General features: G+C 39.7%; 1 protein-coding gene across 1 annotated transcript in view; it reads right to left on the minus strand.

The window, feature by feature from the left end:
• Positions 1–1,481: 1,481 nt before the first annotated feature.
• KIF13A (kinesin family member 13A) overlaps positions 1,482–24,678 on the minus strand; it is a 193,732-nt gene continuing 170,535 nt past the window's right edge. Inside the window, 15 exon segments of the mRNA XM_070584117.1 lie at positions 1,482–1,639; positions 1,641–2,438; positions 7,703–7,807; positions 8,302–8,453; positions 9,887–9,992; positions 11,038–11,085; positions 14,476–14,549; positions 15,525–15,681; positions 15,832–15,924; positions 16,640–16,816; positions 17,083–17,207; positions 18,506–18,561; positions 20,667–20,793; positions 22,014–22,113; positions 23,735–23,773. Coding sequence (XP_070440218.1) covers positions 1,601–1,639; positions 1,641–2,438; positions 7,703–7,807; positions 8,302–8,453; positions 9,887–9,992; positions 11,038–11,085; positions 14,476–14,549; positions 15,525–15,681; positions 15,832–15,924; positions 16,640–16,816; positions 17,083–17,207; positions 18,506–18,561; positions 20,667–20,793; positions 22,014–22,113; positions 23,735–23,773 — 2,196 coding nt within the window. The 3' untranslated portion in view covers positions 1,482–1,600.

Below are 24,678 nucleotides of genomic sequence, written 5' to 3' on the forward strand. Positions count from 1 at the left end.
ATTTTTATAAATTCTACTTTTAAACCGAGATGTTTGGCAAGCAACATGCTATTCTGGAGCCTTCTGAAAGCAAAAATCAGGTACTGTTCCTGTGTGTTGGGTTCTAAATAATCCAGGCAATGAAACGAGGGGGGTTGTTGCCCCTCTTTCCTCTTCTCTGGGCCATGTTTCTCCCAGTGCAGCCCTCAGACACCCCACTTCGTACTACCTCAGTGGAGGGGGCTGTGAAAAGCTTCTTCCCCTGCTCCACCCCCTACTGAGGTAAAAGCTTAGGTGTGAAGGGCAGTGACTCCTGGGAATTTGAATTTTTAAATCTCCTAACACCCCGCAGTGAGTCTATCGCACATTTCAGTTTGAGAAACACTGTTCTAGGGTGGAGGATTAACCCTTGGCCTTCTTGACCAAGTCTTGGGACTTCTTGGAAGAAGGACTGAAAAGCTGATGTAAGCTGGCAATGCAGAGTCTGCATGAAGATCGGTGTGAAGGAAGGTGAAGACTTTTAAACAAATGAATGTTTTGTTTGCAAGAAAAGTAATGAGTAACTTTATTCTCACGTTGGGGAAAGGAGTCTTTTTCTTATTGTAAGAGATCACTGTTTCGGTTTTTGCAGTTTATTTATGAGTACACTGTATACATGACCATGTACTGAAATTTTAAAGGCTAGGATGGAGAACCCAGGGGAAAAGCCTCCAGGTGGAAATGGTGACTTCCTTAGCAAAGCAGGAGATGAATGTCCCCATGACAATCTTCTTCACCAAGCTGCTTTCTAGTTCTGTCAGCTCTTTGTTTTGCTAAGCCCTGGCACTCCCATACCCCTAACACAGCTGCGGTTGGGGTGTGGGACCAAAACAGTGCCCCTGAATGGGAAGAAATGGTGGTTCTCAGGAGCAGAGCGCTCAGAAGTGGATAATCTCTTATTTAGATAATTTGCTGTTTTCCCTAGGAATACTAGCAAAAATCCATTTTGTTCCAATATGAAAATTAAACATTATAAAAAATCAACCTGGGTAACTTCCAAAGCCCAAATTTCAATTGCTCCAGGAATTCACCAACTGGTGAATTTCCCCAAAACATGTTTTTACTTATGGGCACCAAATGATTGTCTTTTATCAATTCTACGGTGTATGTTTTTTCCTGCACATTTTAACATCTCTGAAATTGGGATGTGTCTTACAATTGCTGATGTGATGTAGTTTAACTGGAAGTATTTTTTCTGAATGATACATAAAATAATGGTGCATCTAATAATCAAAGAAATCACAGATTTGATGAAATATGGTAGATGCTACCAGAACACCTTCAGATAGCGAGTAATTAAACATCTCAGGGAATGAACTGCAATTGACTGATTCTTATCCAAGTGAATGCTTAATTCAACATCAACCCATATGCCAGTTAGAAAAGCCACTGGTCCTATATATTGCATAGTCCTACTCAAACTATGCAAGCAGACTTGCTTCCCCACAGTCAGCCAGCTGGGTAGCACGTGAGCTGGCTCCCCAGTGGGTCCATCTTCCCTGTCAGAAACATCTGAATGAACCTCTTCTACCACGTCACTGTGGTGAAGGGCCTCTGGGGGTTGGTGCACAACTAGGCGTGCTCACTGATAGCACAAAACCCAAAGGACTGCCTCTGGAATTTATTACCTGGTCATTCTCTGCTGAGGAATGCAGTTGGCCAGGGTCCTGCAGCCCATCTGACATACTCTTATTGTCCGTTTTATTTGGTAGGTTCCTCCTACTTGAAAGCTCTCCAGTAGAAGAATCTGTCAAACCGTCAAAATCTTTCCCATCTGACACACCCATGAACTCTGTGAAAGAATGGTCCTCAAGGATGTTTGTGGTGTGTTCTATGGTCACTTCCCTGGGGAAGAATTCTCTTGCTGGTTGGCCATTTTTGCTGGAGAACACATCTTGTTCTGAACATGAGCCAGTCCTACGGAGCGTTTTGGAGTTTTTCTCAGGAATGCTTTGGGATGATGGACTCCCTTTGGCTAAGGCACTGTTTTCCTTGAGTGGCACCATAATTATCTTATCCTTTACCAAGCCTCTTTCTAGTTCTGTCAACTCTTTGCTTGAGGACGGTCTGAAATCATGAACATGTGACAGTCCGGAATGCTCACTGGAGTCTGCATCCTTCGTCTGAAGGGCTAGCTGATCTGAGCTGTCACTAGAAGGGACCACCATGTCAGACAGAGTGGCATTGGAGGCACTGTGGGAAAAGTAGCCACTGGTAATACTGCTGGTGGTAGGGCTACGGGACACTTCTTTCTCTAAGACTCTTGAGTTCGTCAGATCTACTTTAGAAGAAAACCACTCCCTGTTCTCCAAGCTGGCATTGTAAACACTGAAGTCGGCAAACTCCACAGGTACATAAGGCTGTGAACTTATCAGCTTCCTGTTAAGAGCTTCCAGATCATTTTCCTCCTCCTCAGAGTCCTAGAGGAATGAAGCAAAAGTCAGTTACTAGCTCCTTATAGCAACTGTATTTTGAGACAAGTTTTAAATACTTTACTATTAAAGGCATTCACATTCACATGTTTAATGGTTTTTTTCTTTCTGAGTTTGGTTAAATCTTTTCACCTATTGTGGACACAGGTACATTATTCTCAGAGATCTGTGAACCCATTATCACCTAATATGAAAGAGATTTATTTCTTCTGTGCTCAATCCATGCTAATAATTAAAAACCTTTCCTCTCCTGGTTTGAGAGAAAGCATGGAACGAAGTGCAGTAGATTTTTAATCAGTTACTCATGATTAGTTTTCAGTTATGATGTTTTCCCTTTTCTAATTAAATGAGTAGAGGGACAGCCAGAGGCAGAGAAAAGCCGCTGTTTCACTTGTACTTACAATCTTCACCTTGGGAAGTCAGGTATGGATAAATGAGGTAACTTGTGAAAAGTTTCTGAGCTAGTTTATGGGGAGAAAGGACAGTAAAATAAAGACCCAACAGCAAAAGGGCAAAGAACACAATTTCAGTATTCATTCTCAGTATTATAGTAAATATTGTAAGGTTGGAAAATACTAACAATCACTCTAATAATTACTGTTTTCTAGAAGGATTTTGAGAGGCATGGACAGAGGATTTGACCATACAGTGAGGAAGACAATGAGATTTAAATGAAAATCTCCTTTGTCAAATATCTTTAGAATTCTGTTTATAAAGATTGATAAATATGAAAAAGTGGATGTTATCAACTCCCCAATCTCTCTCCCCGAATGAATGGTTGTCTTATATCTGGTGGAAAACAATGTAAAACATATGAGTATGTTATGTTCAAATAAAAATAAATAATAACACTATCTAGCCATTTCTAATTAATCTCATAAACATCTAATGACATTATCAATATTCCTTTTCTCTTTTAAAATGTGACTTTCATTCAACAAATATTCATCAAGCACTCACTATGCATGTGCCAGTCATTGTCCTAAGAACTGGGAATACCAATGTTGAGCCAAAACAAGTATAGTCCCTGCCCTCAGGAGTTAAGACTTTGGGTTCTTGCTCTTATAACAATCTTGGACACTGCTTGGGTGGATGGAAATTCCATTCAGTATAACAACAGGGTGGCTGTAAAGACCTGGAACCAAAACATGAACCTTACGTATTAAGGTTTCATTTCAAAGAGGGTGAGTGGAGAGGGAGAGGAGAAGTGGGGGGGAGAGAGAGGATTGGGAGGGGGAGGAAGAGCATGTTCCACAGATATGGCAGATGGTAGTTCACAAAAGAACATAAATTTCTTCTACTGAATTTTATAGCAATATTTTCTTTCGCATCTCATAAGATGTTAAATACCTAAAAAATAGCTTAATACTCTTCAATGCTTTTTAGTTTTTAAAATAACTTGAATATGAATTATTTAAAACCATCAGTCTTAATTCCTTGGATATTAATCAAAGATGAAAATCAAATATCAGTGATAAAGTTCAAGAAATTAGCTAAACAATATTATTGGCAACACTAATCTCACCATGTTCTCTTCAGCTGCACTCTAAAATGAGCGGTGTTGTTAAAAAGGGGCTGGGGTCGAGGGTATTTCCCTGGGGTTGGGGGGAACGTTTGTAAAGGAGCAAAGACTGGACAGAGTGGTCTGAATCAGTAGCCTTTGCCTATATTTTTTAGATTCTCTACTTGGCTTGTTTAGACTCAAATTGAATTTCAAGTGTTTGTATCTCTTATATTTCCTTTTGATTTAAGCTGGCAAAGAAACAATTACCCAAGCCCGAGTCCCTGATGCAATTAATTACTAAAAAGTTAGTTGTTGCAAGGAAAACCAAATGTGAAGATGAGGATTAGCAATTTGGGGCTTTTTTATGCCTGAAGTTATTTCTTCTGAAGACTGAGGAAAGGCCTGTCATCCTAAAATACAACTTTGCTGAGTGAAATATTCCATCAAGAGTTCAATGTGTAGAAATAGGTGTACATTTATCAAACTCACAAAGATAAAAAATTATTCCTGAAGGACCTTAGTAAAACTGAAGAGTCTACAAAAACCCCAAGAGATTAAGTTCAAATAGGGATCAGTACATAATTATACACTTAGGATGGGGCTGGGGGGTGGGGCAATGACCCAAAGAGGAAGCCTAAAGGAGTGGGGATAACTAACTCCAGAAAAAAGAAAACTGAAGAGTGATTAAACATTTTCCAACATGTAAAAGGAGACTGAGAGTTTATTGAGTTATTGCTTTCGAGGGGAAAAGAGACGACTTAATTGGTTTAAACCATATGTTCAGGGAATTTGATTAGGCAGACTTTTTATATCAAAAATATTATTTATCATTCTATCTTAAAGGAGACTAAACTAAGCACCTTCCTACTATGTCTTAAGGACAAAAAGAATTAAAGCTCTACCTACAAGTGGAGCATGGAGTCAAGTTCTCAAACTTCTCGATAGCTACAGTCTTCATGATTTGATTTTTGTGATTTAGTTTATGCAACTGATATTTGCCCATAAAACAACCTGATTTTAACAAGGGATTAAAACCCACATTAAAGCAGTGACTCTGCAAGGAATTTCCCTTGGTTAAAGTCATTTCCACTCCCACTATAATCAGCTCTGTGTTATCCATCAGAGAGATGGTCTGTTTTCAGAAGGACTGCATTAGGGACATCCCCCAGTACTTCTGTCCATGGTACCAAGGTGTGGGCAGCCCCTTTTAGAAAGAGCAGCAGAAGGTTGACTGAAAGTGCACTATTTCTGGGATCACCTGGAGTCACCAGAGTCAGCCCAATTCTGCTGAGGGATGGGGTCTTTGTTCCTACACTCTCATAACTGTGAGATCTTGGGCAAGTCACTCAGCAAGTCTTTTGTTTCTTCTTATGTAAAATGAGAGAAATAAACCATATGCTGTCTATGCAAGACCTAAGACAGGGAGGAATGACTTTCTTTCTGCTCTTCTCTCTGTTTCACGACTTAAAAAGATAAAGCTCGAAAGGCATATCGTTGCCTTTATCTTATTCATACAAGACATGAAGCAGATTTGTATATCTTCCCAAATTGATCAGACAACAAAATCTTGCTTTAAGAAGCTATAACTATATTTACTATATTTTATGTGAAATGACAGGTTACTTTGGTAATTGGATGTGCTAAAAAATGAAAGGAACAATGTCTTAATATTGCTTCTCAAAAATGATTTCAAACACCCCTGATCAGACTGAACCACTAATTCACCGATTTTTCAAGAATGGAAAAAGAAAGTGAATAAGGAACAAAGGAATAAAGCGGTTTATATCCATTTATAAGGGGAGAAATAAAATGAAACCTTCCCAAAGAGAAACCAGAACCTCAGAGCAAGCAAGTAATACCCTTAAAATCAACAAAATATCTGGAAAAGCTGCTATCTGAAATGAATCAAACAATTTGACAGTTTCAGAGATGAAGGGTGCTCAGCGAGCCAGGTTTCTATGGAGAGTAGAGGCAGATCGCTCTCATAAGATCCCAGCAAGAAAAATGGTCCCAGGAAACTCTACTTAGTGGCTTCACGGTATGTTCCATCACACGGAGTCCAGCTGTTGCTGGAGGCTCCCTAGGCCTGGAGATTCTGGTCCCATCCTACCCTCTGATAGCTAGAAGTCCTGAGATGGGTTTTCTTTAAAAACATTAAAAGGAAAGTAAAGAAAATAACTATGAGGTCAAATCTATCAACAGTGAAACCATCTGCTGGGCAGGCCCAGAAGAGTCATCCAGCAGTCTCTTGATGGTGTGTTCTACCAAAAGGTATTGATAAAATATGTTTAAATTTAGTGCCTGGCACTGTGGTGGTGAGTGCCATGTGAATAGACAGACAGACCCAATTGGCCATAGAGCCAGAGGATTTGAAGGGGTAACAAACTAGCCACTTGGCCTTTTTTAGCTCATGCTGCAGCCCTTATTAATTAAGCAGGGGGTGGTCAAGTAAATGACTGGCCAGCTTATTAAGATTTGGAGAGATGAAGGAGTAGCTGTTGATGTGTACTCTCTTCTCCAGCAGGAGCTAGGATGGGGGCTTTGGGATAGAGGGATGGGGGAACATAGAGGCAAAGTGGGGGAGAGGGACAAAGTGGTGAGGGGAAAATGGTGCTTTGCCATTTGCCATTTCCCTCAGTAGACAGAAGGAATGAGAAAGTCATTTCTTAAGATCCACTAGAACTTCAAGCATGCAGGAGACTGGCCAGCTGAACGTCCAGATTAAGTTCTAGTTAGTTTCACACACTGTGCATTAGCAGCATATTCTAGACTCGTTAAAGAACCTCAAACTAATGAGCCCTTGGAATGGATCTGACATGGTGTTGCTGGGAAAAGAAACTTCCCACACTCTGCCCACAGAGCAGACCACATGCAGACATAAACATCAGGCTGCTCGTTCTTGCTCCAAGCTGCTTTACTTTTTCAAAGTCTAGGAAGCCACAGGAGAGTGAAAGTTCAGACAGAAAATTAGAGAATTCTTTCCAGGCCTTAGAATATATAGGTTTTTTTTTTTTTCCTTTTAGTTGAGGTATCATTTGTAATCCAAAGTGCCTGGTATACAGTGTTTTAAAAACTATTTCTCAAGTTTGTAATTTGAAAACCAAGTGCTAGAGAATGAGGTTTTACAGGTAGAGTCTCAACCTACCTGTGGCAAAATTTAGATAAGCCATCCTGAAAGTGAGTCTGACACGAGGGTGGTTGGAATATATTTGGCCAACAAATTTAAAAAGGCTACCTGAGATGCAGAGATGATGATGACAGGTGATGATGGATTGTAGTGTGGCTACAAACTACTGAACTTGGCAATAGCATCAGGCAACACGAAAAAAGCTTTCAAACATACCCACAACTAAATGCATGATTACTTACTCCAAGTAAGTGCAATTCCTCTAGGTAGATTAACTTCAGAATCTGGGCAATATGTACAGGCACATTAGAAAGATGCCGTATTAGTTAAAGTGATTTCTTTGTTACACCTTTAAAGACTAGAATCATTAAAAGTGCCTTTCCCCCTTTTTCTAAGCAAATTTATACTAAGCAAAAAAATAAAATAAAATAAATGAACACTGAGAAAAATCTTATGTCATAGCCATGTTCATGCAAAATTTCATTACTGATGGTCACATTTTTTAAAAAAGCAAAGACCCAATACATATTTTAATTTCTTCTAAAGTATTTGGACGATTGTCTGTGAAAGGGCCTTAAACCCACCACCAGGCAATATGACAGAAATGGTTCCAGAACTTACAATCTTCTTCTCACGTTTGCTATTGTGTTCTACTGGCATGCTGCTGCCATTGCTTCCTGAGGGTACAATGCAGTCAGGGTTATGTGCCTGAGATGGAGGCATGCTCTGCAAAGGTTAAGACACACAGATGCATCACACACAGAAGACGACGACAGCCAAAATACACATTAATGCGTGCGAGTTAGAAAAGCAATGCAAACACCTTTATTACATGTGAGTAGTGCAGCAAACAATTTTGCAGGCTGGAGTTAAACTACTGATGAAATTTGACAAGACTACATAGATTCTATGGCACATAGCATAATTGGTTTTATCAAATCCAAAAAAATAAAAGCCTTTAATATTTCCAAACACCTAGGGAACATCTCTTTCTCACTTAAAAGATAAAAAATATGTTGAGAAGCTATAAACACAAAGAAAACAACAGCAGTAACAACAAATAAGAAATTCTACTTGAGAAAGAGGTATTCCAGAATAGGATCCAGAGTGATAACTCATACAGGTCGACATGCAGCATCTGACTTGTTAATGCAAATTGTTTCTCCACAGGCAACTTAATTCCGGCTATTTTACATGGTACAGATGAGTCAAGCATTTACCTCCTGGCTTAGAAGAGGCCTTGCTTCAAGAGCCATCCTTTTCTTATGCTCCTCTTTTACAGGCAATAGGGGCTTGAAAAACTTTGGCGGCTGAGGAGAGAATGCTTTAAAAGGGCTGACTGTTAAGGCATGAGGATTCTCTGATGTGCAACCTGGGGAAGACAAAAAGACATGGGTTTACAGGCCCAGAGCACTTGAACCAACACACAGGAAGTGAGGTTATAACCTAGCCACAGGAATATCTGGAATAACAAAGAAATTAATAGGCAAATTTGGCTAAGCAGTAAAACAGAAGTAGGCAAGAATGAAGATATATCTGCAAAGTCACAAAGAGTTATCAGAGGGCTGGATGGCATCAAAGAAATCAGAAACCAAATTTTCTATCTTCTCTTCAAGATCCAGCTTAAGTGCCACTTACCAGACCAATTTCAACTCGTGCTGTTTTTCCATTTCTCTGAAATCTCAAGCCTTTATTATTTGTACGTGCATTTTGGCACTCTATCATTTAATATCTTATTTTCTACATATCTCATTTTCACAGTTAGATTTTAAGATCTAGAATGGCACATTTTTACATCTTTCCCTGCATACAGCAAGGAGAGGCTCAAAAAATACTCAATGAATGAACACTGTACAAATTTTCTTACAAGCCACTTTTTTCCTCAAGCTACCCTGCTCCATATGACTAAGGAAGGACAATTATTCTTTCTTGCTTTTATTCATTTCTTACCTTTTTGGGCCTCCTTCTATATTTTCTTCTCAATTCACTGGTACAATGACACTTGCTAGGTAACACATGAGGTGTAAGGTTATAGAACTGATTTACATATCCAAAAAATGCTGTTCCCTTCAGGACACTCAGAGATTATACATTGAGGTAGTAATATTGTCACTGATCAAACTCACTTCTGCTATCCTTTTTGAAACTGCTTCAGGAATCAGAGACATGGTCTCCTAAAAATCCTTTAACTTGAGTACAAAAACATGACAGAGGTGTATATTCTTTTGGGAAAGAATGAAGTCTAACCATAATGTATTAAGATTTGTCTGTCTCTCAAAACTAACTTCAAAATCAGGAAATGATGTGTGAAAAATGATTTGAAAATTCTAAAGTGTTACACAAAAAGCCGATTTTTATTATTTGGAGGATATATTGGATACAAAGCAAAAAGAAATCAAATAAGTAAACATGACAGGTTCTATTAAAGAAGACAGTTTTGGATCATCTAGCAAACTAGAATTTCAGCTTCCTATCCTTTTTTTTTTTCAAGATTTTATTTTTCCTTCTTCTCTCCAAAGCCCCCCAGTACATAGTTGTATATATTTTTAGTTGTGAGTCCTTCTAGTTGTGGCATGTGGGATGCCGCCTCAGCATGGCCTGACGAGCGGTGCCATGTCCGTGCCCAGGATCCGAACCTGTGAAACCCTGGGCTGCGAAGGCAGAGCGCGTGAACTTAACGACTTGGCCACGGGGCCAGCCCCTCTGCTTCCTATCTTATTATATGCCACCTATAAAAGAAATTTCCCTCATGCTTTCCTTAAGAAATTAGAAAGAAATAACACAGAAAAACAATCTCACCACTACCTTCTTTACTCCTTCGAGGTGAATCCCTGGGTAAAGTTCCATAACATGCTACATCTTGGTAACTGGAGCTGTAGTCGGACATGTCTAACTGGTTCTCTGGCCAACCCTACAAAGTAAAAATATGAGTAAAAAAAAATGAAGCCCTGATTTGAGGTTTTTTCTTCTTCTGTTTTTTAATGGCAGTATGTGCTCTTCTTGATTCTTATAAATACTTCAAACATGTAGAAAAAGTGCTGAATAATATGGCAAATACTGTCATAGCCAAGGTATACCTAGAGTGAATAAATGTTAATATTTTATTGTATTTGTTCAAGATTTAGTAAAATCATCACAAATAGAGTGAAATTCCCTTTTTGAGTCCCTACAGGTCCCATTCATCTGTCTCTCTCTCCAGAGGCAGGCACTTTTATGAATTTGGTATGTATCTAGGGCGATTGGATCATTTCAAGACCGAACTGAACATTTTTCAGAGTGAAATAGTTCCACTAGCACTTTTCCCTGGGTGACAGGCATAAGCTGGGACTGCCCCAGGCAAACTAGTTGGTATGGTTACTCTACATATACCTGGGATTTGAAAGTATCAATCTGGCATAAGTAGTGGTATATTAAAGGGAGAAAACTTCTCCTGTGTGTCACGTAAACTTATTTAATCTTACTTCAACTTCTCAGGAGTTTACTGCCTCCAAGGACTAGATTTTAAACTTCTTGAGGACATAGTCTCTCTTTATGCTCTTTGAATCACTCACAGCCCCTAGCTTAGTAACTTACATACCTGTTTGAGAAATATTTGCTGAGTAAGATGATGTTGTAAAATGTCTTTAATTTTAAATCCCTAATTTTACCCATTTGAAATAATTTTGATTTTGCTATGGTGAGTGTAATACCTTCTTAAATCATTTAGAGTTAGACCCAAGATATTCAATTACGTATGGTATTATCCTGGAATGGAAAGTATCAAGCTAAGTAACAATGTAACACTCAGAGTACAAAGCAATTTCACATCAAGTATTTGAACTTGGAAATGGACATGTGGAGACCATGATTTGCATAAGATTAAGATGGGAAGTCCAGAGATTTTAAAAACACCAAAATACCCTAACTTTCCAGACTTAGATTCTGCTAGTAATCTGGCCATGCGCACAGGTGCACACCTTATCATCTTCATCAAAGCCAGAAAGGTCTGGTCGACTGGAGGAGACCTATGAGAGATGAATCATTTTATCAGTGTGGTTTATATATTTAACATAAATTATACATACACATATAAAGAAATATAATGTCACATACACAGTTGAAGCCTGTATGACCTTCTTCTTCCCCTCTTTCTTTCTTTCTTCCCTCCTCAGGAGTAATCAATATCCTAAATTTGGAGTTTATTATCCCCATACAGGTTTTATCTAACTATTTACATATATACACACACACATATGTATATATGTCGTTGTTAGTGCTGTTGAGTCAATTTATTTATTTATTTATTTTTGAGGAAGACTAGCCCTGAGCTAACATCTGTCAATCCTCCTCTTTTTGCTGAGGGAGACTGGCCCTGAGCTAACATCCGTGCCCATCTTCCTCTACTTTATATGTGGGATGCCTACCACAGCATGACTTGCCAAGCAGTGCCATGTCCGCACCCAGGATTCGAACCGGCAACCCTGGGCCACCGAAGCGGAACGTGCGCACTTAACCACCGCGTCACCGGGCCAGACCCGGTCGAGTCAACCTAGATTCCTAGTGACTCTGTGCACAGCAGAGTAGAACCCTGCCCTATCTTTTTGCACCATCCTCTGACTTTCTGGCGCAGTATCAGACAATGCTCTGCTGCTATTCACAGGGTTTTCATGGCCATTTCTTTGGAAGTGGGTGGCCAGGTCTTTCTTCCTAGTCTGTCTTAGTCTGGAAGCTCCACTGAAACCTGTCCACCGTGGGTGACCCTGCTGGTATTTGAAATATTGGTGGCACAGTTTTCAGCTTCATAGCAACACACAGCCGCCACAGTATGACAACTAACAGACAGCTGGTGTGGTTCCCTGACCAGGAAAGGAACCTGGGCCACAGTGGTGAGAGCACTGAATCTTAATCACTACACCACCAGGGCTGGCTATGTATATATGTACATGTAAGCATGTACAATATGTAGTATTATTTTGTATATTTTTATAATTCATATAAGTGGCATCTTACTATACATGGTATTCTTCAATAGTCTGATAATTATTTGTTCTATTCTAGGTGGACATCTAGGCTGAATCTAATTTTTTTCTATTATAAACTATGATGAAACAAATGCTATTGTTACTGCCCCTAAGTACCACTCTAGCTGTATCCAAGAAGTATTGACATGTACTATTTCAGCATCATTTAGTTCTAAACACATCCTGTGTATCTATGAGAATCTCTAGAGCGTATATTAAGGCATAGACTCTTTGGGCTGTAGATAAGGTATGTGCACTTTCAACTCTGCTCTTCCGGAGGGATTTTATGATCAGCTTATCAAATCCTACAAGAAATTATGTTGAGAATTCACAGATCAGTTTAAGCAGATGTGCCAATTTTGTGATACTGTGTATTCCCATCAATGAACATAGTCTCTCTCTATGAATTTATACCTTCTTTAAGGTGATAACTGTATTTAGATTTTCTATTTCTTCTCGATTTAGTTTGTAGGAAATGTCCATTTTGTTTAAGCTTTTACTTTTACTAACATAACATTATTCACGGTTTACTCTTATGATGTCTAAATCTCTGTTCTCTATGTAGTGATGTGCCCCTTTTTATTTCCAATAATATTTGTGTCTTCTCTCACATTTTCTTTTCTTCCCCAATCAATCTTAACTAGAAGTCAGTCCATCTGACCAGTCTTTTCAAAAAATCTGCTTTTCAGCTTTGTTGATTCTTTCTATTGTCTGCTTTCTATTTCATACATCTCTGTTCTAATCTTTATTATTTCCTTCTTTATCTGAATTTATTATAATTATGCTGTAACATTTATTACCTTCTTTAAAAAAATTTATTGATTTTATTTTTCTAACTTTAAAAAATTTTATCCATAAATATTTCTCTATGAATCTCTAAAAAGTTCCCCTTCCCTTTTTAAAAACTACAACAATAATACCATTATCACATCTTAAAAAATTAAGTGCTTTCCAAATAGTATCAGATATCCTGTCAGTGTTCAAATGTCTCATATAAACATTTTCAAGGTTAATTTTGAACCAGGATCAAAATAGTTTATACACTGCAATTGGAAGATATATCTCATAAGTCTCTTTTAATTTGAGTTCCCCCTTTTCTCTAGGTCATTTTTCCTGTAAAGTTTCCCACAGTCTGGATTTTGCTAATTAAATCCCTGTGGTGTCATTTAACATTTTCCTCTGTCCCCTGTAAATATTAACAGTTAGCTCTAGACCCTCAATCAGATTTAGGTTCAATTTTTTGGGGGGGGAAGGGAAGGTAGAATACTTCATAGGTGGTCTTTCTTCTCAACATAGAATGCTTTCCTCATTATTTTTTAACTCTTCGTTTTAATTTAAGAGCTCTAAATTTCCTAATTGTAGCTTTTGTTCTTTCATTTTCTCTACTCTCTAGTATTCTGCCATATAAATGGAATAATAGGGTACTTAGGGCTAAGTTTCCCTCTAAGTACCACTTTAATTGCATCCCATAAGTTTTGATACATGTACCATTTTTTATTATCATTTATTTCTAAATATATCCTAATTTCCATTATGATCTCTTCTTTGATGCCTAAGTCAATTAGAAGACTTTTAAAAATTTAAACTGTATGCGTCTCTTATCAATTTCTAATAATTGCCTTGTTTCAGGAGAAGTAATCTGTATGATAATGATTACAGGTATGTGCTAGGATTTGCGTTCTGGCCTACTGTAAGATAAGGTTTATAAATGTTCACCATGTTTTTAATCATTTTCTGACAATTATGGAGAACTGAAGGAAGGTGAATAATACTGTGCTTTTCCCTGGGAGGATCTGAGTTTCCCTCTGCTGCTTCTGGAAACAGACTGCTTTGATGTGGTCCCTGTGCTCTTCTGCCCTTTCCTCCCATGACAGTGTCCCCCTTCACTAGAAGCAGTTTCTGTCAATTGGATTTTCTAGCTGAAGTGGTTGAGGAAGATAATCAAAATGGTCAAAGGAAAGGCCAGGGACTATGGGAGTGTCTATATGGAGGTGCCTGGTGCCCTTTCACCCTGATGGACAGCACAGTAATATTGTCAGGGCAGCTAGAACAGGGCATAGAAACTGACTCAAGAGCAGCACCCAGAAGCCGTGGCAGCCAGGGTTTTTAGCTGACTCTACCATCCTTAAAGTAACTGTGTTCAATTTATCTCTCAAGAAACTTCTTTCAAGGAGATAACTTACGAATAGAAATTTCTAAGATTCCACTAAAGGCTCCGTCACATTACGCGTGACTGTGTTCTCTGGTCGCTTCCTAGTACTGAGGAGCAGCCTGGCACTTGGGGATGCCCACACGAGCGCCGTATGTTCTAGTCCCACCCATAAACCCTGACCTCAGGCCGCCTCACGTGCCGCCCCCCAGGCCCTGAGACACGTCATGAAAGGGTGCGCTCACATTGTGGACATTTGGCGTGCTGATGCTCCTCCGCAGGTGCCGAGCTTTGGTGGAAAGTGCTTCTTTGACTGTGACTGCCTGTAAATTTGAAAATAACATTTTTTTTCCCTCTGATGACAAAAGGAATTTATGTTTATTGTTGAAGACTTAGAAAATATAGAAGTAAGGATCACTGCAATCCTACACACACACACTCATATTTAAAAAACTGGAATCTTATGTACCCACTAATTTTTTTTGCTTAATCTATCAAAAACATTTTTCATAAATAAAACCAGCAAAATTCTTGGACTAAAGACATTTACATCATGGATTTTCTTATGTAAGTGGGCAGAGAAAATGTAAAAGAAATACCTCTAACTATTATCTCCCCTGCAAAACTACAATTGACTTTTATGCTGTTTGAGTTTTACTCAGGCAGCAATTTAGGTGGGACTCCCACCAAAGGAAGATTTGTCTGACAGATGCCAATCTTAGTCCTCTTGTTGCTCAAAAGATACTCTCCATAACTTCACTTACTGTTTCTACGGAATGGCATCTCCTGTCTTATAGTTTGACTACCTAGTGGATTATTTTCACTTGAATGTCCTGCTGTTGTTCCCTGGGTCCAAAAATTAGGGAGATAATAATAGCATGTGGTTAAGCATACAGACTTTGGAGTCAAGCTTTTTAGGTTTACACCCGACTTTGTACCATTTCCTAGCTATGTAACCATGGCCAGGTTAGCTAACTTCTGTCAGCCTCAATTTTCTCATTTACAAATGGAGATTATAACGGTATTTATGTCACAGGGTTATCTTGAAGATTAAAAGAAATAATGGATCTAAATTACTTAGGCACAGTGCTTAAGGAGATATTCAATAAACTGTGGTTAAATTTATTTTTGTTACTATTTTGCCAAAGTGATGATTTAGTCTAATGAGACTGCTACTCAAGTTTTCCTTCTCTGATAGCTTTAGAGAGAAGGTGTCTGATAAGTAAATTCATCTTGGTCCATCCGGGGTGGTGGCTGGTGATCTCATCCTCTGGTTCCCATATTTCACAGTGACTTGCCTGCCGGAGCCGTTCAAGGCTCAGAATGTTCTCCACCTGCAGCACGCCACGCGTGTACTTCTCAATGTATGTCTCCCCGTCCGACGTGCCTTCGTTTTCACTCCTTGCTGCCATGAGAGCCAGCGTTTCCCGGTCCTCAATCTCCTCTGTTGCCTAAAGGGACAAGGGGGTAATTACAATATTTTTATATGAACAATATTTCTATTAAAATTGTGGTGAGAAAATGATTTAAAATTTTTGAGAATTATCACATTTCTCCATTACTTATAGTCTGAAATTTTTAAAAGGTAATATATATTTTACCTTTGGTATATTGGATACTATTTCATAGGTTACGCCACAGGAATAAAATATATTTTTCAACGATATTCTCCTCTTCAAACTCTGGGTGAAACTCTGGTAGAAAAGGAAAGCTGAATTAAGTGATGTGAAATATACATGTTATTCGGTATTTTACAAATTGTAAAAGCATTATCAAGTACTATGTTTTTGGGATACACACAATACCAGCGAAACAGAAAAAAGTTGAACTGAAAAATCCTTGTCTCCAACCCAGAGGGACAACAATGTCCAGCTGTCATTTGGGTATTAGATTACAGAATTTGCAGCCTATTCAGGGTTTTTCGTGGTTGTTTCCCTCTCTCATTTGCTGCCTTCTTTGTGATCTTGTCGGGGTTTCACCAATCTATCCTGGCACTGTCAGAAGAAAACTGGAGAGGATCAGTTCTGCTCTCAGCACCTCTGAAATGGCATCTGGGGAAGCAGAAGCACAGGATTTATTGGAGCCTGCCTTTGCTCCTGGGTTTGTCACTAACCCACTTGGACCTGGCACTTAACCTCCTTCGAACAGTGAAATGTCATAGCTCTGCTGCCTCCTAGGATTATGGGTCTCAACTGGTCGAGGTGGAAGCGTCCTTTGGTGGACCACATTTACCTCTGCTACCCTAACGCCCCTCATCTTGGATAAATGAGAATCAGACTGTAACTTGGCCAGGATGGTAACAATCTGCACATCCACTGTACTAAGACCACAAAACACTATTTTATGATAGAGAGAAGGAAAAAACTTCGAGCTCCTATATGCTACAGCAGAACCAGGGCCCGTTACTACCTGTTTGTTGTAAATATTGGCTGCGATCCGTTTTCGTAATACTAACTCCATAGCAGCTGGGTGGCTGAGCTGGACTGTGGTCTTCACTATTAGGTAAATCCTTTCATTCTGTGGGGTGACCCTATTCAAGTGGATGGAATCATGCACCGAGGAGTCCCAGGAGGCTGTGGCTGAAACCTAGGTGTAGGGGACGGAGGGGGAGACGGGAACAAGACACAACGCAGGCGTAGCAGTTACATCACACACTAGAGAAAGAAAATAAATGCACTTCTACTGGATCATAGCTGTTTTTCCTCACCATTTTTGACAATACACATGTTCTATTTTTTTAAAGTTCCCAGTCCTCTTCCCCAAAGCAGACTACAGCAGTCTAATAGGAAGACATGCCCACAGGTGTTTGCACTAATCTGAGTCCCTTTAAGAGAATCTTAAGGGTCAATTACCTCTTCATCACTATGCTTTATGATGGGCAGGTAGAAAAACTGGCTGCCATGCTCCTTTGGCAGGATGGAGTTCACGCCTGACGCATGCGGGCCCACGAGCTGCTCATTGGCACTGAGGTCATCCGCTAACCAAGTCCAGGGCACAGAAACAAAAGTGGGGGAAAAGTCAGCTTCTAAGCAAGCATCAAAAATTTTTCAATGTGCTTTCTATGATGACACTTACGTGTAATGCATTTTAATTTTTTCTTTCATCTCTTATCCTGCAGTTGAAATAGACTCCAATACTCACAAGAGCTTCTATCTTTTAAAGAAACAACTCTGGGAGCCAAAAGGGTGCCTTTGTGAGTTTCCTATAAAATGGACTGAATATATTCTATATACAGTCCTCAGAGTAAATATTTTCACTATGTAAACACACCTTACAATTTTGCTGCTTTCTCATAATTCCTCCTGTAACCTAGTGTTAGGTTTGTCATACTTGCATAACTTACACTAAATTAGAGATTTGAGCAATTCAATTATCAATTTAGAATCAAAGTTCTGAGCCTTAGGAGAAAGGTAAGGATCATCTTCTTCCAATGTTCTACCCAATGTGGGATTCACTCTTCACAAATCTCTGTAAGCAGTCACCCAGCCTTTGCTTGTACACCTCCAATAACAGGCAACTCATCACTTCATGAGGCACTCAGTCTACCTCTAGGCTTTTAAAAACTTCTTCATAAGAAGAGCCAAAGCCAACCTCCCCGTGTCTTCTATTCATCCATGATTGGTCTTAGCTCCAGAAGAGAGGTTTTCAGGCTGTGTTTTGAGGACCCCAAGGGCCCTCCAGAAGAGCATGCCATAACCAAACTCAGCAACTCTGCTTCTGTATTCTACACTTGGGGTTCCACTTAAAATTTCATTTTGAAAATGGATTTTACTGCTAAAACACACTGAAAACCATTGTTCTAGGTTCACCCAGGTTCAATCTAATTGCTACAGGAAAGGACAACCTTTAACACAGGCTTACAGTGTGATCATGTTCTGGAATCAATACTATTGGGGGTGGGGAGCAAAGGGCACTAGTCAGAAATGCAGATTCCTAGGCCCTTGCAGAGCATAAAGATTCAGAGTCTCTGAGGGTGATTACTTTCTCAGATTCTTTCTGGGTCTGTTACCATTTCAGAGCAATAACTGCTTTAATGTTTTTGTATGCAATTCTCAATCTCCCAAGTGCTCTCTTTTTACAATTAAATATCCACATCTCTCTTCTAGTGATTCTGCAAGTCATGGTGACATATATTTGGTTGGACTGAAAATATCACCTAGATACGGCATATGAGTGATTACAAAAGTGATTTAAGGATCACAATAATGTGGGTCTGAACAGATTACAAACTTTAACTAAACATGATAACTCCTGGAACGTTAGGTGTCTACTCACCGTTCAAATCAAGGAAAAGAACCGGTATGTGGGTTTCCATTCCAGGTGGTGGGATCCTAAATTTAATAACGAAATTTAATGATAACAAAATATGTGTTTTATGTCTTGTTAGATAATCAAACACTACAGAGGCATGGAAACAGAAGAGAACAACCTTGGACATACAGGTTCTATTAACGAAATGTTTTCACACTTCTTGACAGCCCTGTCAACACAAATCATGGAAATTATGTGACTTACATAAAGAACTACCAGTTGTATGAATTACATGTAGTTAATTGAAACAAAGATTATTTGAAGGCTTTCTAAAAATAACTCTGGTGATGGGAAAAAGGGAAGGGGATGTTGTTAGAGTAGAAGCAGGGGACAGGATCAGAACCCAAAAGAAATAAACAAAAGAGACAATATTTTAAAAGCCCAAAGGAGGAGAGAATGAAAGAAGGCGGGGTTATGTGCAGGAAAAACCAAAGCAGTATTTTATCAAAAATGTACCAATTTGCATCAGAATCACCTTGGGGGTCTCTTAAAATGAAAAGTCCTGGGCCCATCTTTTCTCTTCCGAATCAAAGTGACTAGGGATGGGACCCAGGACTCTACAGTTTACAAACATTTAAGATGATCTGAAGTCTGGAAACACCTCAAATCCAAGAGACTGAGGTAAGAACTGTCTCAAGAGGGCCTCAAGGAGCAGAACAAGACTGGGAATGAGCTGAGAAGCACTGATGGTGTAGTAGTCAAAGTTCCACGCTCTCCACCTCGGTGGCCCAGGTTCATTTTCTGGTCATGGAACCACACCACCTGTCTGTTAGGTGCCATGCTGTGGCAGCGGCTGACACAGAAGAACTACAAGGGTTTACAACTAGGATATACAACCATGCACTGGGGCTTTTGGGAGAAGAAACAAAAAGAGGAAGATTGGCAACAGATGTTAGCTCAGGGTGAATCCTTTCCTGTAGAAAAGATTAGGAATGAGCTGGCTGTTTATAATAAGTGGCTGGCAGACAGACTGCATGTGATCTACAGGATTCCAGCACCACAGAAGAATCTGCAGGGAGAAACGTGAGGTTACAAATTACGTGCCTGCAAATTCAGATTTTCTAGTTTCATAAGACCATGAAATCCCTTACACTTCCATTTATCATTACAGACACAAATAACATCACTATGTTTCTATGCCTATCCAAAAGAGATTATCTGGACATGTACATTCGGTGTTCAAATGGAATCTGATTTCTCTTAAGTGCCTAGCACATATTCTTGGAATCTGAATGAGAATAAGCAGCAGCAGGAGTTACCATTTAATGGATGGGCACTATGGACAAGGAATTTTTTATATATGATCTCTAATCCTTACAACAGTACCAAAAGGTAGCTCCATTAATAGATAGGAATAGAGCCTCAGAGAAGGTAAGGAAATTTAATACTTAAGAGCTGCGGCTGCAAACTAAATCCAGATCTATTTGACTCCACAGCCGAGGATACCATGCTGTTTCTTTTGAGTGCTTAAGAGTTGACTCTATGTTAGTGACCAAACTAAGCAGGCACCAGGGCAAAGAAGAAGATATATTTTCTACCTTCTTCAAGTATATTCTGGAAACACCCTTCTTTTGAGCCAAAAGTAAGAGAATTTCTGGAGATCAGGAAACCATGTCCAAGTTGCTCATGCAGAGGAATTGAGGAATATGGTATTCGATTCCTAGCCAGGTAATAACTGCTCTCTGGCTTCCTGTGAAAGGAAGGTGGCTGCAGTGGGGAGGAAAAAAATGGAAGGCAGGAGCCAGTCCCGTGGCGCAGCAGTTAAGTTTGCATGCTCCACTTCAGCGGCCCTGGGTGTGCCAGTTTGGATCCCAGGCACGGACCTGGCACTGCTCATCAAGCCATGCTGTGGCAGGTATCCCACATAGAAAGTACAGGAAGATGGGCGCCGATGTTAGCTCAGGTACAGTCTTCCTCAGCAAAAGTGGAGGAGAATTGGTGGCAGATGTTCGCTCAGGGCTAATCTTACTCAGGGGGGGAAAAAAAGGGAAGGCAGCACTAGAGATAGGTGGCCCTTCCCTGGGCAGCTCATGTTACTTCATATTTACTGTGACAATCCTGGAAAGTCACTTGCGTGACTTGCCATAGGCCATCCGCACCATCCTGTCAGGTCTGGTGGACTTACCAGTCGGCGGGCGCCCCGGGGATCCCACTGCCCGGTGCTGGCACCAGCACAGCATTCCTTTCCTCCGTCAGCCCCACCCACTGCTCCACAAGCCGGGCTTCCCGCTCCATGTCATCCTCTGTTTTCTCTGCAGGACAAAATGAGGGGATGAGCACCAAGAAGGGAGAAAGTACAATTTCAACACTTAAAATAAATAGATTTTTAGTTGGTGCTATCCACCAACGGCTTAAATATCCACCACATTCCAAAAGAGGGTTTGAGACTTGGAAGTTCAAGCCTGAGCACCCAGATCAGCTCAGAGAGGCTACGTCACTGGCTGAACGGGCCATAAGCCAGGAAGAATGAACAGAACATTAGACTGGGGATTAGAAGACTTGGGTTATCTCACTGGTTCTGCAATTTGTGGAAGTTACTCAACAGACGAGTCTAGTTTCCTGATATGTCAGTAGGGATAATACAACTCGGCTACTTCACGTGCTTGTTGGAAGGATCAAATGAAATAATGGATGTGATACTGCTTTATAAAACCATACACCATTCTATAAAGATAGAAGACTGCACGCTGAAAAACTAACTTTATTTTCCTTGAGGCTCATTATGAAAGGGATTTTATTTGATAAGTTTTGAAATCCTCTTATCCATAATCCAACTCTGGAGCTACCCAGGCATAGTCAAAGTGAGTTTTCATTAGCAGGCTGAGCACAGACACAGACAGACACCAAGAACGTTGAACCACGATGTTTTACAGAAGGAGAATTTTGGCTAACTTCCACATGAAATAGATGAACATTTGTGATGTGACCTTTGGTGCAGAATCAACCACAATGAGTGAATCATAAAGTCAGAAGGAGAGACTAAGAGTTGTAAGAGCATTTTCTACTCTAGAATCCAAGTGGCCATTGCCAGCAGAGGAAAACTCCATCCTTAGAGCTGAGGGGCAGCTTCAGGCCACGCTGACCCAGCTGAGCGTATGGCTACTGCCCAGTAGTAGCTGGGCTGACCTCATAAGTGCTGTGGTTTCAGAAGTGACCCTTTATCTGCTGTCAGTCCCAAGTTCTGAGCTTGGAATACCTCATTCTGAGATATTTGGTATTGATCGCATTTGCATTTATAAAAACAAAATTTGAGTTTAACATTTATTGTTGTAATTAACTCAGAGTTTTATGAAAACTTATTACTTTTAAACCTTCTTAAACCAACATTGTATAATATGATTCACTAATATCTACAATTGTTATGAGTTCAAAAAACGAAGATACTATTGTCCAATGAAGGGAAGAAAACAACCTACCACCATTGTGTAGAAGTGAAAAAGCCACTCCCAGGAAAGAGGTTAATCTCACATACCTTTTTTATTGCTGACTTTTTTAATCTGTTCATCTAAGTATTCTCGTCGTTTAATGAGTGCATCAGACCACCTCTCTCGTACACAGTTTAAGTCTTCTTCCTGACATCAGGGAGGGAAAACATGTTCCTGTAGAACGCATAGACAACTATTTCTTTTTTCAAAAAAGATGTTTAAGTTGATTAGGAAACTTTTCATTAGGAAAGGCCATTGAACATTGCTGTGTGATTAATCTGCCAGAAAGCAAAGAGGCCTCAGTAACATTGCATGCTGATCGAGGATCCTGTTACTCAGAAATCAGAGCCCCTAAATTTCCAAAAGGATAATTACACTTAAAAGCAAGAGAAGCTCAAACTACACCAGCTGTTGGATGATTCTTACATAGTCTGTGCATGTGTGTATTTAAATTATAGCTATTCATTTGCAGGAGTTTTGATTCTAAGCAGAAGGACACCGTGAGCAGAGCCCAAACCACGTAACAGCAAATGGAATGGAAAACGACAGGCATTTTCATAGTTCATAGTTCAATGGCCTGATAATGTGTATTTTCTGAAGTGCAAAGCATAGATCAGCAGAGAACCTTTCTAACTTGCTGCAAAGATCTTACCTCCAACCACTACTGCGAGGCTAACCAAAAACCTCCCATGCAAAAACCCAACATGCAGTCAGCCATGCTGTAAGAACTCCCAGAAGCAGCCGCTGGACTTCACCGTGAACAGTGTGGCAGGAAGCGTACAGACAGCCACAGGACGTTAGTTAATGGCGTTGCTGAGATCCAAGGGGATGCTGGTGTTTCCCCTAAGGTTTGTTTTTGTTTGCTTGTTTTCTCTCTTAGTAAAATTATGAGGTGGCAAAAAAAACCCCATCAGTTCTATTCAGAATGCTCTTGGACTTGCCTAACTCCAGTCGAACCCTTAAGATGTTACATTAAGAGCAGACACCTGAGGACCTCTGAGGCTTTACCCTCAATATATCCACACTCTACACAGAGCAAGGCACACCGAGAAAACAGGCTCTTAAAATTTACGTGGAGAATCAGTACGAAGACTGGGAAGCAAACCCAGAAAACTTCATCTTGGTTTGCCGCCTTGACCATTACTATTATCCCACATTCCATAATAGCAGCCCGGTCAGTGCTGACTAGTGAAATTTCACATTTGCACATACTTTTTTCTCTAGATTTCCAAAAGAAAAAGCTGAGGTTTAACTTCTTCAGGTTATGGATAACTAAGCTTAGTCCTAATGAGAGAAGAAAACTGGCTAAACAAAACATAACTATGTTTTCCTATCCAGCAAGAGTCTTTTAAAGTAAAATGGCATATTAGAACAATACTAGTCTCTTGGATGTAAAGAACTAATAAGTGTGGTTTCACATATGAAAGACAAGAATTTGCTTCAAGATTATGGATGGGTAACTGTATAATTTTTAAGATCACCAATTTAATACAGTGATAATGGTCTCGCCTAGAAATGGTTTATAAACTAGTAATTCAAGATGGCATAGCAAAGATGCAATATCTGGTTATAAATTTTGAACTCACAGAGAAATCTCTAGAAATAGTATTGTAGCTCTGATTACATTTAAAGCAAATCAAAAGCAAGTGAAAAACGGCATATTCTTGTTCTACGGTCCTCCTGCCTCCTCCCTGCCCTCTGCTTTGCGGATGCTGGCAATTAGCAGTAGCTGTGCCCCATGCCACAGGATCGACAGCAGCAGCAATACCTGATAACTATCCATATCATCACCATCCTCATCATCTCTCTGGTAGGAAGAAAATAAACACAAAGGACATGCATTTTGTTTCTCAAACAGCACACAAGGAAAATAATTCTTTAAGCTTAACACACACATTACAATGAAAAGCACACACAACATCAGCATAATAAAACATTTAATTGAATCTCAAAAAGAGTTTAGTGGATTTAATTCACTTGTCTATAATTGCTTAAAGAATTTCAGGGTTTTTTTTTAAATAAAGAAAGGAATCATTAAAAAAACTCGGGTGAGAAGAGGAACCAACACCATTGGGTCAGGCCTTATTCCACTGTTATGCAAATAGATATATTTATGGGCGAGCTATTTGGTGGGGATTTAGAATGGATTCAGAAAGACAGAATGGCAAAACTAGATTCTATTGCTCAGTCTTTTAGTGTTAGCCATGAGGCTGCTAAGGCCTTGAAGAATGAAACGATTTAACGTAAGTATCACACAGATGGCGGAGGGTCAGATAGAAAGGCGGGCCTCTAGCCTCCCACCTCAGTGCCCTTCTGCCTGCACCACACCACTCTCACTGATGAAATCATCACGGGTGAAAGCCCACTGGGAACTCAGGCTATCCACATACAAGGTTCTGTCTACTGCACTACTGCAATAAAAGCACAGGCCACTGTTTTGAATATATGGATCTATCATTATCCATTACTGGATATAGCAGTATCCAAACCAATCAGTTGAGAAAAATCAGAACTGTCCCAAACCCATGGCAATATCTTACAATAATTACATAAAATAACAATCTTGGCAAAAACATTCGGCAAAATAAATTCACCATGTTGCAAAATAAAAGGGTTTTAGTTGAGACAATTTTCCTTAGAAACAAGAATCAAGAAATCCCCATTTGGAGAGAATATCCATCCATATGGAAGCAGGTTCTACTCAAAATGAAT

This window comes from Equus przewalskii, chromosome 19, assembly GCF_037783145.1.
Source record: "Equus przewalskii isolate Varuska chromosome 19, EquPr2, whole genome shotgun sequence".
NCBI lineage: Eukaryota > Metazoa > Chordata > Mammalia > Perissodactyla > Equidae > Equus > Equus przewalskii.